General features: G+C 42.1%; 1 protein-coding gene across 6 annotated transcripts in view; it reads right to left on the reverse strand.

Moving 5' to 3' along the window:
- The window catches only part of TPK1 (thiamin pyrophosphokinase 1), a 291,362-nt gene extending 287,721 nt beyond the window's left edge, over positions 1-3,641 (reverse strand). For 4 of the 6 annotated variants that reach the window (XM_059712077.1, XM_059712076.1, XM_059712075.1 and 1 more), the window contains exons 1-2: positions 3,496-3,640; positions 3,065-3,123 (exon numbers count right to left, since the gene is read on the reverse strand). In XM_059712077.1, the coding sequence (XP_059568060.1) occupies positions 3,065-3,107 (43 nt within the window). In that variant the 5' untranslated portion in view covers positions 3,108-3,123; positions 3,496-3,640. Of the gene's footprint in view, positions 1-3,059; positions 3,124-3,495 lie in introns of all 6 variants that reach the window. The other 2 variants (XM_059712080.1, XM_059712078.1) reach the window with 2 other exon arrangements.
- Positions 3,642-14,419: the final 10,778 nt, after the last annotated feature.

A 14,419-nucleotide genomic window follows, 5' to 3' on the forward strand; every position in this document is an offset into this window, starting at 1 on the left:
CGCGCACATACAGTACGATTGGAACTTCGTGGCCACACTCAAGGGGCCAAAGAGCCGCATGTGGCTCGCGAGCCGCAGTTTGCCGACCACTGGCCTAGGGGAAGCAGAAGAGCATGTCAGGTGATGGGCTGACCTTGTGCTTTTCTAAGTTTTAGAGTGATAATCTCTGGTAACTGCGATTTAGAATGATAATTTCTGGTAGACTTTTAAATTTAGGAACATTTCTATTTTGTTTGAAAAAAATTAAACAGAGTACATAATGTTGGTAATAAAAATATTTCAATATTTTCACTCACTGCCCCCCCCATTTTTATTTACAAAGCAATTTATAATATGAATCCACTTTCTTTAAAACTAGAGTAATAATTTGCTGGAATGCATGTGTCTAAACAATATCTAGAACATATACCAACTGCTAGTAATGGTTATTCTTACAAGAGGAATTACGAGAGACTTCACATCCTGGGTTGTTTTTCTTTAAATAATAGCACTTACTTTGGTTATAAAAACAAAAAAAAAATTATTTTAAATCTCTCTCTCTCTGAGCTAGTGATCATTCCGAAGAGAGAAGCATTTTGGTCCCCCCAGCAATTTGCTATTCTGAAGAGAACAAGCTTGATTTTAATTGTTGGAGTGCCCAGGATACTAAATCTAAGAAGACATTACAGGTAAATCATACCTACAAAATAGTTCACAGAAGTATTAACAGAAAAACTACCTACTTCTCTGCTACATAAATATTAAAAGTCTGTCTGATGAAGAGAACCCCGCTAATGTAAAGTTAACCTCTAGCATTTACTGAATTACTGTGTACATATGTTTCCCGTTAGAAAAGACAGAAAGGAGGGATGAGAACCACTAAATCACACAGAACCCCCAAAGGAGGGCTGATCTGTCTCAGGGGATCTATGCTTCACACAGGAGGATATCACAGTTGGTACAGGCCCCTACATGCCCCCTCCAGTGCTGTTCTTACTGACTTTGGAGCCGGGCCTTCTCCAACAGCCTGTGATAAACACAGATGGAGCCAACTGCCTGTCTTCCCTGCAGGATATTGCTCCACATCTCTTCCATCTCAGCACTGATCCTGAGATTCAACTACCCCTTCTTTTCTGGTTAGTCTTACAGCTGAATATAACAGCTTATCACTATTGACGCCAAGTGATTTACCTGCATTATAACTCGTTCATACAATAACCCTGCCAACTATTCCTATTTTACAGAAGAAACTGAAATACAGTTGACTCCGGTATCCACATTCACAGATTCAACCAACTGCAGGTCAAATTTGTTATTCTGAAGAGAACAATATTCAGGGGGAAAAAGTTGTGTCGGAACTCACTACGTAGTCTTTTCCTTTCTTGTCATTATTCTCTAAAAAACACAGTATAACAACTACTGACGTTGCATTGGGCATTATAAGTAATCTAGAACTGATTTCAAGTACAGGAGAGGACAAATACGATACCATTTCATATAGGGGACTTGATTTCGATATCTGGGGGTTGGGGAGTTCTGGAACCAATCTATCTGGGATACGAGGGACAACTGTACAAAGATGGATAACTAATAAGTGGCAAAGCTAGGATTTCAACTCAGAGATTCTGATTCCTCGATCCCAACTTTACTATGCAGCACGCATCTCTCTATCACATACTTCTTTCAACCTAGACAACACCAGAAAACTTCAGTCAGCAAAGTACTTAGGTTTGAGGAACAAATCTGAAAATCAATAGGACACCAGGGTCCAATGTTTACTCTTGGAAATGCTGTTCCTCTGGCCAACACTGGGTAACTGAGACCTCTGAAATGTAATTTGCAAAATGTTTGTTTGCTAATCCTTAACTTCTGAAAAGCTGTTTAAGGTCTAAACACCCAACCTCTTAACCACATCAAATCAAATATATCTGGATTCAGATTCTAGTTGTCGCTGGTTCCTTCACCGGAAAGTAAGATGTAAAAGTGTATGTAAACACCTCTGCACAGGGAATGACTGGAGGGGAGGAATCAGTGTCCCCTATGGTTACTACTATCATCCTTTGATTGTTTAGTATCATTTCTCCCAGGATGAGGAAAAACTGACAAATTCAAATCAAATTCAATACCTTAAACCAGGGATTTTCAACCGACGTGCCAATTTTTAAAACATGCAATACTTGATTATATAGTCAGGGGCTATATCTAGTCTTTTCCCTTAGAATATTGTCAAGTAAAAAAATGACAACAGCCAACGCAACAATAGCCACTTGGTGTGAATGCATCAAAATTATACTTTTTTTTTTGTCAGATCGGCAAAAAATATATTTTGGTGTTCCGCAGAATTTTAGTAATTAGTTTATATGTGTCTTGAGAAGAAAGAAAACCCATGAATTCATGTGTTTACTGAGAACAACTTTAAACATTAAAAAATGATGCACTCCGTTTGAAGTATGAAGCTGATAAAGTAGAGGAGTTCTACACAACACAAACAATAACTGGTAAATAAAAAATGTTTAATATTGCAAAATGACCACACCAGCCAATTACACTGAGAATAACCGCTGCTGACAACCAGCTTCAATGCATTCCTTCCCTCCATTTCACGTGCATCACATAATCTGAAACTTTAAAGTAACAAAAACCCTTAAGTGAGTGTTTTATCTTTGAAACATTTTACACAGCCACCAAGTCGTTTTTTGTTGGGTCATCTCGGGCACTTGGCAGAATGGACGGGCAATAACGACTGATCTCCCCACTTTGATGCCTAAGGGTCCGCGGTGTCGGGTCAGTTCACAGGTGAGAGAGCCTATCAGCTAACAAGCTGCCCTTCACCCCGGGGGGGGGGGGGGGGGGGAGGGAGCATACAAGGTGTCAAGTCCTTTAGCCTCCCCAACCCTGCTTGGCCAAGAACAAGGAAAGTGAGGCGCGGGAGAGGGTGGGCAGGGCCCAGGGGCGCAGAGCTAGGAAACCCCAGGCAGACGGGCAGCTGCGCTCGGTCCAGCCCGAGGCCAGTCCCTTTCACCCCTGCAGGGCTCTGGGCAGAGCCCGCCAATGGCGCCAGGAAACGGGGAAAGGCATACAGTACCAGTGGGAAGCAGGGGTTCCAGCGGGGTAAAGGCATGCTCCATATCGGATGGCTGGGCTCTGCATTGAAAAAAATTAAGACGCCACGTTAGAATGTCTATCTCAATTAAACCGCACGCGGAATCGCCAGGGCATGTGGTCGCTTTAACCCCGCGCCCCGGCGCGACGAGCTCAGGGCGGACAGGCCGGGGGTTAAGCCGGCCGCCGGGCGGGAGGGACGCGGGAGGCCGGAACCCTGCGGGTCTCTGAGATCGCTTGGGGCGCACACGCGGGCAGGACGCCGCCACGGGGCCGCCCCCTCCAGCCGCGCGCCCGCCGCCATCCGGGGACTGGAGGAGCGAGGGGCGGCCGCCCCCTCCCCGCGCTCGCCACCCCATTCCCGGGCCCGCGCGCCGAGGACGCGGGCGACGCGCCGGCGGCAGTCGCACTTACACAATGGCGGGTGGAGCCACCGGCGGCGGAGCGCAGGCTGCGGAGCGAGGGCATCGACCGCTCGGCGATCGGCTGAAGCGCCTCCGGCGGCGCGTGGCCTACGCTCGCGGGTTTAAGTAAGGGGCGCGCGAGGGAGCCACGCCCCCTTCCGGGAGCCCGCGGCGCCGGCGAGGCGCGCGCCCGGCCGGGACTGCGCGTGCCTGGCGGAGCCTGCGCCCCACTACCCGCCGCCTGCTTTCGCCAGCGCAGCCCTCTGTCGTCGAGGTTTCATTTGGAAGAAACGTTAAGCCACCCACTTGCAGCTCATGAAGAGGAATTCTGTTGCCAAGCAGCTTTTTTTTTTTTTTTTTACACGACTGAGCAAGCCTAACCGCCAGAACAGTTCTCTTACTTTGGGCAAAAATCCCCTCCTGCTGTCCCACCACTGCCCCCAGGACCCTCACCTGCGGGAGGGATTCCTGGCCCTCAGAATCGTCTTAAATGTATTTGAACAGTGATGCTTCCCTGGCTTTCTTTACCCTTTCTCAGCTAAATGCAATTTGCATAAGGTTCTTACGACAGGGTTTTCAGACGCGACCCTGACATTGCTTCGTTGCTTACAAATCGTGGTCCCAGGAACTGGTGCGACCTGCGCAAGCCTCAGCACCTAACAAGCGTGCAAATCTCTGCTCTGAGAAACCTGAAGAGACCTGCATGACTACTATTAGCATTGAGTCTGTCCCCAGGATGGCCGCAGACACACACAGTACCCCCCCCCCCCCCAAACACACACCTATTAAAGTGCCTGGCTGAGAACTCTGGGATGCCAGAAGAAATTACTCTTCAGTCAACACCTGATGGTAGGCTACTGACCTCCCAAATGGCTTACAATTGTGAATATGTATCTCTAACAACTCAGAGCCTCATGCTCAAGGACTTGAGTGCCATTCCTTTGAAATGTAATCATCAGAAAGGATAGGCTCTCTGCCTCCCATCTTGGACAATAGAATCCTTACTTTCAAAGGTGCTAGCTGGCGAAGGTCTGGCCTCATGGCATTCACTCTGACCAACTCTGTAATTTTTCACTTCTCTGACACTACATAAACTCACTCTGTTTTCACTGCTTGTTTAAAGATAAACTCAGCTGTGTTTAACTTTACCTCTGGTCACAATGTCCCAAGAGTGATTAACCACAGGAGAGAAGTCATTGCCAAAGCTCATTACCATTTTTGTAGTGGCCACATCAAAGCAGCGGTTTTCAACCTGTGGGTCGCGAACAATGAAAATACATCCTGCATATCAGATCTTTACATTATGATTCATAACAGTAGCAAAATTACAGTTATGAAGTAGCAACGAAAATAATTTTATGGTTGGGGGTCACCACAACATGAGGAGCTGTATTAAAGGGCCACGGCATTAGGAAGGTTGAGAACCACTGATAGAACTTCCAGGCATTTTTTTCACTATTAAGTATATACCTAGCTTATACTCAATTATAGACCAAAATACTAGGGACTTCAAGTTTATATTTGTAAAGTGAAATAGTATGAGCTTGCGATAACAGTTGCATCAGGCCATTTCAACCATGTCACCTACCACTTGCAGGACATTCCAGTTCTACCTCAGTATCCTCAGGTATAAAATGGAAACAATGTTGTCAACTTTGTAAGGGTTCTGCAAGGAGCAAATAACTTGGTTGACATAAACACCTCAGGTGCCTAGTACACCTAGGTTTGTAACAAATGTCCCTCTCCAGCAATATGGTACCCCACATATCCCTTGCTGATGGCACTGTTTACATTTGCAGCACACATCCTTGCAATGTGTTTTATGTGTACGCATCTAGATCAAGTTTCTCCCAAAGTCACAAAGAAGAAAAAGGAAATCTTTTTTTTAAAAAAACTAGAACAAATTTATGAAATCCACATGTTTAGACATGCCAGTAGTGAAACTAAATGGCAACAAACCAGAGGTGGAGGGAGAATATTTGCACATGTACCAGACAAGGGTTTGCTAGCTTTTATCATATGAAGAACTGCAAATCCATCAGTAAAAGGCAAAGAAAAAAAAACAGTAAAGTGATGACTGAGGATACACACAAGCAAATTACAGAATATATTCAAATGGCAAATAAACATGTGGAAAACACACCATCAATAAGAAGCAGGTTTGAACAATGAGATAAATTTACTTGCCAGCTTGGGAACAATTTTTAAGTAATAATACTTACATTGATTAAGCAATCATTATGTTTCAGTCACAGTGTTAAGTAAGGTCTTTTATATTTTATTTAATTACCTAAAATTCAGGTTCTAGAAAAACGAAGATCAAATTTTAATTGTTTCCCTTTGAACCCTCACTCTCTAGCACAATTGCTGGTAAAGAGCAAACAACCAATGAGTGCATACTGAATAGTCATAATGAAATTGATTGCAAACTCCTGCAGGTCTCCTCACAGCTGGCTCATCTATCAAGTCTCAGCACAAAACCAACTTCCTTCCCCTGGTTACTCTTTATCTCACCTAGGATTGCTTATTTGTTTTCCTGCAAAGCAATACTCACAATCTATAGTTATTAACTTAGTCTTTTACTTGCTTCTCCACTGGAGTTCCACTCCCTAAGAAAGGAACATATTTGTTTTGTTTATTGCTCTTTCTCCAGCCAAACAGGATGCCTGGCGCATGGTAGGAGTTCAAGAAATATTTAAGTGGATTAATAAATGGTGGGGGAAATGGAAACTTATAGTATATCTCAGTAGGAATTATTAAAAAGATTAAGTCAATATGCCCTCATGTGAAAAAAGTGTCCATGATGAAGTAAATTTAATAAATGCAAATGGTAAAATAGAGAGAATTGTTCAAAGTGATCTCTGAGAAAAGGGATGGAGTGTGTAGGAGGCAGTAGGCTGAGGGAAATACTACTTTTTGTTTCACACACATTTTATTTTGTCACCTTAATATTTTTGCAATAGGCATATTGAAGAAATGAAAGTGTGCAAAAATATATATTAAAAGAAAATTATTGCATCATTATTGTTAATATTTGACATATTTGGGAGTTGGGGGGCTTCCAGAGAAAGCAGTGCACATGCACAGTATCAAGAGTAGAGATTCTACAGCTTCAACCAAATTTCCAGCGGATTCTTTGACCTCCAAAAGTTGCACAGGTTAGGAAGGAGCTGCTGCCAGTAGATTATATGTTTATTTTTTCCCCAGAATACAAAGATAGCTATCCCACCTCCTTCACCAATTACCTTCCACTCTGCCTCCATCTTCCTGAACTGGGTGGATATCAGGATATAGCGTATATGGCTGCAAAAGATTTGATAGTAAAATTGTTCTGCAGTGAAATCAGCTTGGAAAATTCTGCACCCTTTCACCCATCCCCTTAGAGCAGTGGTTCTCAACCTTGGCAGCACATTAGAATCACCTGGGAATCTTTTTAAAAATATATATTTTATTGATTTTTCACAGAGCGGAAGGGAGAGGGATAGAGAGCTAGAAACATCAATGAGAGAGAAACATCGATCAGCTGCCTCCTGCACACCTCCTACTGGGGATGTGCCTGCAACCAAGGCACATGCCCTTGGCCAGAATCGAACCTGGGACCCTTCAGTCCGCAGGCCGACGCTCTATCCACTGAGCCAAACTGGTTGGAGCTGGGAATCTTTTTAAAATCCTGATTTCTGGGCCTCATCCTCCGGAAATTCTGTTTCTTTGTTACTAATGTTGTGGCCCCACCCCATAACAAAGAAACAGAATTTCCGGAGGATGAGGCCCAGAAATCAGGATTTTAAAAAGATTCCCAGGTGATTCTAATGTGCAGCCAAGGTTAAGAACCACCGCCTTAGAGATTTATAACACGTGATCTATCTTTAAACATCTCCTGAAGACCAGAAGTAAGGAACCTGTTTATCTCTAAACCCAGACTTTCTCAAAGACATTGGAGCATGCAACACTGTTTTTTGTTTTGTTTTGTTTTGTTTGGGGGTGGTGGTGGCACATCTTTTAAAATTTTACAGTGCAGTATTGTCCCAAACAACTGTTGAGGAAAAGATAGGAGACTCTGACCCCAGGTGCCATCTCCTCTTTGCTGCTACCGCTGTTCTACTTACTGCTGCCACTAAGTATTCTTGGAGTTTCCAGTCTTTGACCATTAGGTCATGGATTTCTGCATTGTTTTTAGAAAATCAAATCATTCTCTCAACTTCCAATGCATATCTTATTATCATCTCTTTACAGCTCAGGCAGTAATTCTAGCCATCTAGGATATCTCCACTTAAGTCTTTCACCACTACCTCTGATTCAAGTGGCCAAACCTGAAGTCACTAATTTATTTCTCTTCCCAAATACTCCATTTCTCTCCTTGGTATCATTATTCTTTTGCATTCCTTGATACATAACTTCAATATGCCTCTTCTTTCATTCCATAAACTCAGCAAGTTGACAGCTCTTATTCTGTTGATCACTTATTCCAGCCTGTTGAGGTCAATTTGGATCAAGGTTCAATCATCCTTGTCATTTCCTCTCCGCCATCAATCAAAATTCTCATTATTTTAAAGCCTATCTAAAGTATCATCTTCCTTGAAATTCATTTAAGCCCCTCACAATTAATCTCATTTTGCTCTGGGACCTCATTATATATTGTAATAGCCCTTTCCACAGTCTGACACACAATAGTTCTCCCCTTTTCTACGGGTACATGTTCCAAGACCCCCAAAAAACCAAGGAGAGTACCAAACTATATACGTACATACCTATAGATGCATACATACACACATACATACATGATGAAGTTTAATTTATAAATCAGGCACAGTAAGAGGTTAACAACTAATAATAAAATAGAACAGTTATTACAATCTACTGAATAAAAGTTATGTGACTATGGACCTGAAAATTAAGGAGACAATTTTATTCAGGCTATAGAATAAAGAGCATACCCTGGGTCCTAAGATTTAGGACCTCCACAATGTGGTTTTGCTTTAGATGTTCATAGGGAAGCATAGAAGAGTCTCAGGTGGGGTGACTTATAGTTGTGATCAGGAACATCTTAGCTGGATAGGAAGTGCTTATCTCTGTGTTTAGTTATTTGGGGGTAAACAAACATTTCTAATATCAGCTAATCATTCATGAGAGAAAGAATGGGGGGGGGTGGATACAAATGAGACTAATATAGTGTTGTCTGTCAATTATATCTCAGTAAAGAATGGGGGATTAGAGGGACTTTCTGGGCTCAGAGGTTCAGGGAAAAACAAGAGACACCTGAGAGTCTTATGGGAGTCATGAGAACCAGTGGAAGGAGTCTTACCTAAGACAGATGGGGAAGTGTAGGTCTTGAGGCAATCTTTTTCCTGGAACACAAAAAGAGGGGAGAGGCTCGGAAAACAAGAGAATGGGGGCATTTCTAGGCCCTCATTGTTTTTCTGGAGCACAGGCTCAAGGGAAGTTCAGCAATGTTAGTGACTTCCTGAAAGTTTCACAAAATACTTTTGCTTAAACCTAACCATCTAGCACTTGATCACGTGGCTCCCTCTAGCTTTAATGGAGCTTGAAATTGTAGACTTTAAAAAAATTTTTACCTTTATTGTTTAAAGTCTTACAAATGTCTCCTGTTTTTCCCCATTGACCCTTTCTACCCCGCATCCACTGCCACCAGGCCTTCACCACACTATTGTCTGTGTCTGTGGGCTATACATATAAGTTCTTTGTTTAATCTCTTCCTGCCCCCTGACTTCCCTCTGAGATTTTTCTATGCTTCTATGTCTCTGGATCTATTTTGTTCATCAGTTTATTTTGTTCATGAGTTTCCACATATGAGTGAGATCATATGATACTTATCTTCCTCTGATTGGCTTATTCTATTTAGCATAATATTCTCCAGGGCCAGCCATGCTTCCTCAAAGGGTAAGCTTTCTTTTTTACAGCTGCATAGTATTCCATATGGAGAAAAGTGAACCCTATTACACTGCTGGTGGGAATGCAGACTGTTGCAGCCACTATGGAAAACAGTATGGAGTTTCCTCAAAAATTATAAATAGAACTGCCAATATCCCAGTGATGCCACTTCTAGGAATATATCCTAAGAATCCCAAAACACTAATCAAAAAGAATATATGCACCCCTATGTTCACAGCAGTGTTGTTTACAATAGCTAAGATCTGGAAATTGCCCAAGTGCCCATCAGTAGATGAGTGGATAAAAAAGCTGTGGTACATTTACACGATGGAGTACTATGCAGATGTAAAAAAGGAGAAAATGTAGGCTTTTAGATGAGATGCAATAGAGCCAGATAAAAATGAGTTATTAGGTGGTAGCAAACAATGCAAAATACAGATGATGTATTATAGAATTTTACACTTGAAACTTATATAATCTTATTAATCAGTCACCCCAATAAAATCAATGAAGATAAATAAAATAAAAGTACTGAAAAATGAGTTTCCTTTACTAATAGGAAAGGGAGATGGGCCGTTGGGCATGAACTAGGGAACACGCCAGTTACTGGCCATTGCCCTTGTATACTCTTCTACCCCTCTGACCTGGTCCTCATACAGTAGCCACAGCTCTTTTTAAATTGTAAAGCAGGTCATGCCCCTGGTTCCTTACAACTCATCAACTAACTATAGAATAAAATCCAACCTGAAAAGACGCTGAATAATATGGTCTTTGTCTATCTCTAATTTTATATTATGTTAATGTTCACACATGTGAAGCTCCAGCGATATTTTCCTCTGTCATGTTTTTTAAACAAACCAAGTCCTTTCTACTTTATTTTCCCTCTCCATGAATGTTCAGGCCCCACTCCTGCCAAGTTCTTCGTGTCGTTCATGCTAAGCTCAAATGTCACTTCTTCAGGGAAGCCGTCCTTGGTTTTCCTATCTCAAATTGTTTCCCCTAGTTAATAGCTATTTGTTTTTCTCTAAAATATGTTATCTTGTTAATTTACTTATTGACCTTATTTTCCATGATGAGGCAAGGGATTTGGCCTGATCTGCTCACTGCTATAGTCTAAGTGCCTAACACAGTACATGGTGCAGAGTAAACACTCAGTTACATAAACTGTGTATATATACAGATATACACAGAATTTATATAATTTATGCATGCATAATTTATATATTACATTATAGATCTACTAGGGGCCCGGTGCATGAAATTCGTGCACTGGGGGGGGGGAGTGTCCCTCAGCCCAGCCTGCCCCCTCTCACATACTGGGAGCCCTCAGGCGTTGACCCCATCACCCTCCAATCGCAGGATCGGCCCCTTGCCCAGGCCTGACGCCTCTGACAGAGGTGTCAGGCCTGGGCAGGGGACCCTCATTTCCCCCCATCACTGGTTCTGCCCCCAGCCCCCTCCGATTGCTGGCTCTGCCCCTTGCCCAGGCCTGATGCCTCAGTCAGAGGCGTAGACCCACATCACCCTCTGATCACCTGATCGGCCCCTTGCCCAGGCCTGACTCCTCCACCAGAGGTGTCAGGCTTGGACAGGGGCCCCCCATCTTCCCCCGATCACTGGCTCTGGCCCCCGCCCAGGCCTGAGGCCTCTGGCCCAGGAATCATGCCTGGGCAGGGGACCCCCATCTCCCTCTGATCGCTTGCTCCACCCCCCGCCCAAGCCTGACGCCTCTGACCCAGGCTTCAGGCCTGGGCAAGGGGACCATCATATCCCCCCAATCCCCGGCTCAACCCCCCACCCAGGCCTGATGCCTCGGCCAGAGGAGTTGACCCTCATCACCCTCCAATCACCAATCACTGGATCGGCCCCTTGACCAGGCCTGAGGCCTCTGGCAGAGGTGTCAGGCCTGGGCAGGGGACCCCCAGCTCCCCGCGGTTGCAGGCTCCGCCCCTGCCCAGGCCTAACGCCTCTGGCTGAGGCGTCCGGCTCGGGCAGCGGTGACCCGCAGCTGCAGCGGCCCCGCGATCGTGGGCTCCGCTTTAGGCCCAGGCAAGGGACCCCTAGCTCCCGGGACTGCCAGCTTCGACCGTGTCCAGCTCCCATCGCTGGCTCCACCCCTACTTCCTGCTATCACTGGCCAGGGCGGCAAAGGCGCCTGATTCTCCGATCATGGCTGGGGGGCAGGGCAAAGGCGGCCTTGGGGCCGCCTTTGCCCTGCCCCCCAGCTCTTAGCTCCCCCCTGGGTTTCCGATCACTGTCAGTGGCAGGGGGCTTCTTCCTGCTTTCCCTTTCACCTCCCTGCATTGTGCCTACATATGCAAATTAACCGCCATCTTGTTGGCAGTTAACTGCCAATCATAGTTGGCAGTTAATTTGCATATAGCCCTGATTAGCCAATGAAAAGGGTATCGTCGTACGCCAATTACCATTTTTCTCTTTTATTAGTGTGGATAATAATAAAAGCGTAATATGTAAGTTGACAGAATGGCCGAAGAGTGGAATGACCGTTTGGAGGACCTACCAGACAAAGCACGGCTGCAAGGACCGAGGCAGCTGGGGCTGTGAAGGCCTACTCTTGCATGAATTTTAGTATATAAATATTTGTGAAGGACTTATTAACCACAAAAGATCTGTATATCACTGAAAAATATCTATTATACCACAGATTCTTTATGCCAAAGTGACCTATTTGGGATAATCTGCCACTCTTCAGTAGCTAAAAGCCTCACCTTATATTTTTGTCTTGATGATGTGATTTTCAGTTAATAGATTAGTTTTGGGGCTTTCAAAGAAAAGTATATTAAAAACTGGTCCTGTGTTTTGTTTTGTTTTTGTTAATAAACTTTTATAAATATTAAGACATAATGTTTTTAATCAAGAAGACTTACTATCACTAAAACAATTTCCCAAATAAATCTAATAAACTCAATGTAATGCTTTTCAAAATCCCAACGATTTCTTTTGGAATTTTACAAACTAATATGTAAGTTTGTCAGAAGAATAACTTTTAATTTTTTTTTTTAAAAAAGAAGGTCTATAAGAGACTTTTCCTACTAGGTAAAGAAAAATAGCTGTTACCATAGTAATTTTTAAAAGGTAGGGTTAACAGAAAGAGATAATTTGCTAGAACAAAATAGAGTTCAGAAACAAACTCATATTTTGGAAGTTTAGTTTATGATAAAGGTGACTTTTAAATTAGAGGGAAAATATATTGGTATATTTAATAAATATTATTGATGCAATTATTTATGTATGGAAATAAAAGTCAATTTCTACTTCCCATCATATAAAGATAAATTTCTAACATATTAAAAAGTTAAATATAGTCCAGCCAGTGTGGCTCAGTGGTTGAGCATCAACCCATGAACCAGGAGATCACAGTTTGATTCCTGGTCAGGGCACATGCCTGGGTTGTGGGCTCCATCTCCAGTAGGAAGTATGCAGGAGGCAGCTGATCAGTAATTCTCATCATTGATGTTTCTATCTCTCTTTCTGCCTCTTCCTACCTCTCTCTAAAATCAATAAAAATATATTTTTAAAAAGTTAAATATAAAAGTCAAATCTGTTTTGGGATAAGACTTTTAAAAAATATTTGGATAAGGAAGGTCTTACTCAGCAATTCAAAAACTCAGAAGTCAGCCCAGATTTGGTGAAGAAATTTTTAACTTCCTCAGAGTAAAAACAGCAGAAAGGAAGAAACAGTACATAGGGAAAAACAGATGCAACATAAATATCAGGCAAAAACCTACTATCCAGAATATAAAAAGTGCTTCTGCAAATCAGTAAGAAAAAAGAAAGCAGTTCACAGGAGGAAAAAAACAAAACCACACAGCAAAGTACCAATAAATACATCAAAGATTTCAACTCTCTGATAACCATGGAATACAAAGAGAGACAATAAAATATATTTTATTAAAGAATGAAAAAGATTAATAATGTTTAAGAGGACTTTGGGAATGGGCATTTTCATATACCTTTATGTATGGTAAGTGTTAGGTAAACCTTTTCCTTTTCTGGCAGGCAAATTTAATAATATCTATCATTATTTTTAAAGGCATATTCCCTGCAATTCACTTCTTCTTTTCTAAGCATCTGTCTCAGAATAGTACTTGCACACTTTTTCTCAATGTAGGTATGCAGATGTTATTGTTGCAGGGTATAAAATGTCCAAAAATTTAAAATGTCCAAAATAGAGGAAAGACGGAATAAATTAATTTAATACCACACATTCTGATGTAGTGATTAAATGGAATAAAACATATCTCTATATACGTCTATGAATATATCTCAAAAACAAACAAACAAACACACACACACAAGGTGCAGGATGACATGTGTAACCAGTTTTAAACTTTAATGCTCAAAAGATCCATCTGAGGTAGTTAGAAAATAGTCATGGTATGTAGTGTACAGCATAGGGAATATAGTCAATAATATTGTAATACCTATGTATGGTGCCAGGTGGGTACTGGAACTATTGGGCAGAATACTTCACAAAGTATATGACTGTTTAAGCACTATGGTGTACACCTGAAACTCATACAAAATAATATTGAATGTAAATTGTAATTGAAGAATTAAATTTTAAAAACAATAACAAAAGATTCACCTTAGGAACTTGTTTTAAAATGTAGGTTTTGAGGCCACACTCCCAGAAATCCTAAGGTATTGGTAACTGCATTTTAATGAGCAATCCAGGTTAGTCAGGTGTGTTACAACCATTCTTCAGAAACACCATTCCAATTTAATGCCTTTTTTTTCAATAGTTAAATATATATGCATGCTCCAGGAAGTGGAGAAGCTCACTTAAAACAGTATTTATGTGTATGTATTTACCCATTATGTACTTCTATCTACCTGAGTTTATTTTTCAGTAACTACTGCCAACTGTGCTCTGTTTCAAACCATCTGACTCACCCTCCCACTTCCCCATCCCTCTCCCCATGAATACCAGACTCATTTAGGATATTACTCTAATTCATAATGTTTTGTTTGCTTTCCCTATTAAAATATGCTTACCATGATACCAAAATTAAATATTAAAT

Source organism: Myotis daubentonii, chromosome 10, assembly GCF_963259705.1.
Source record: "Myotis daubentonii chromosome 10, mMyoDau2.1, whole genome shotgun sequence".
Lineage (NCBI taxonomy): Eukaryota > Metazoa > Chordata > Mammalia > Chiroptera > Vespertilionidae > Myotis > Myotis daubentonii.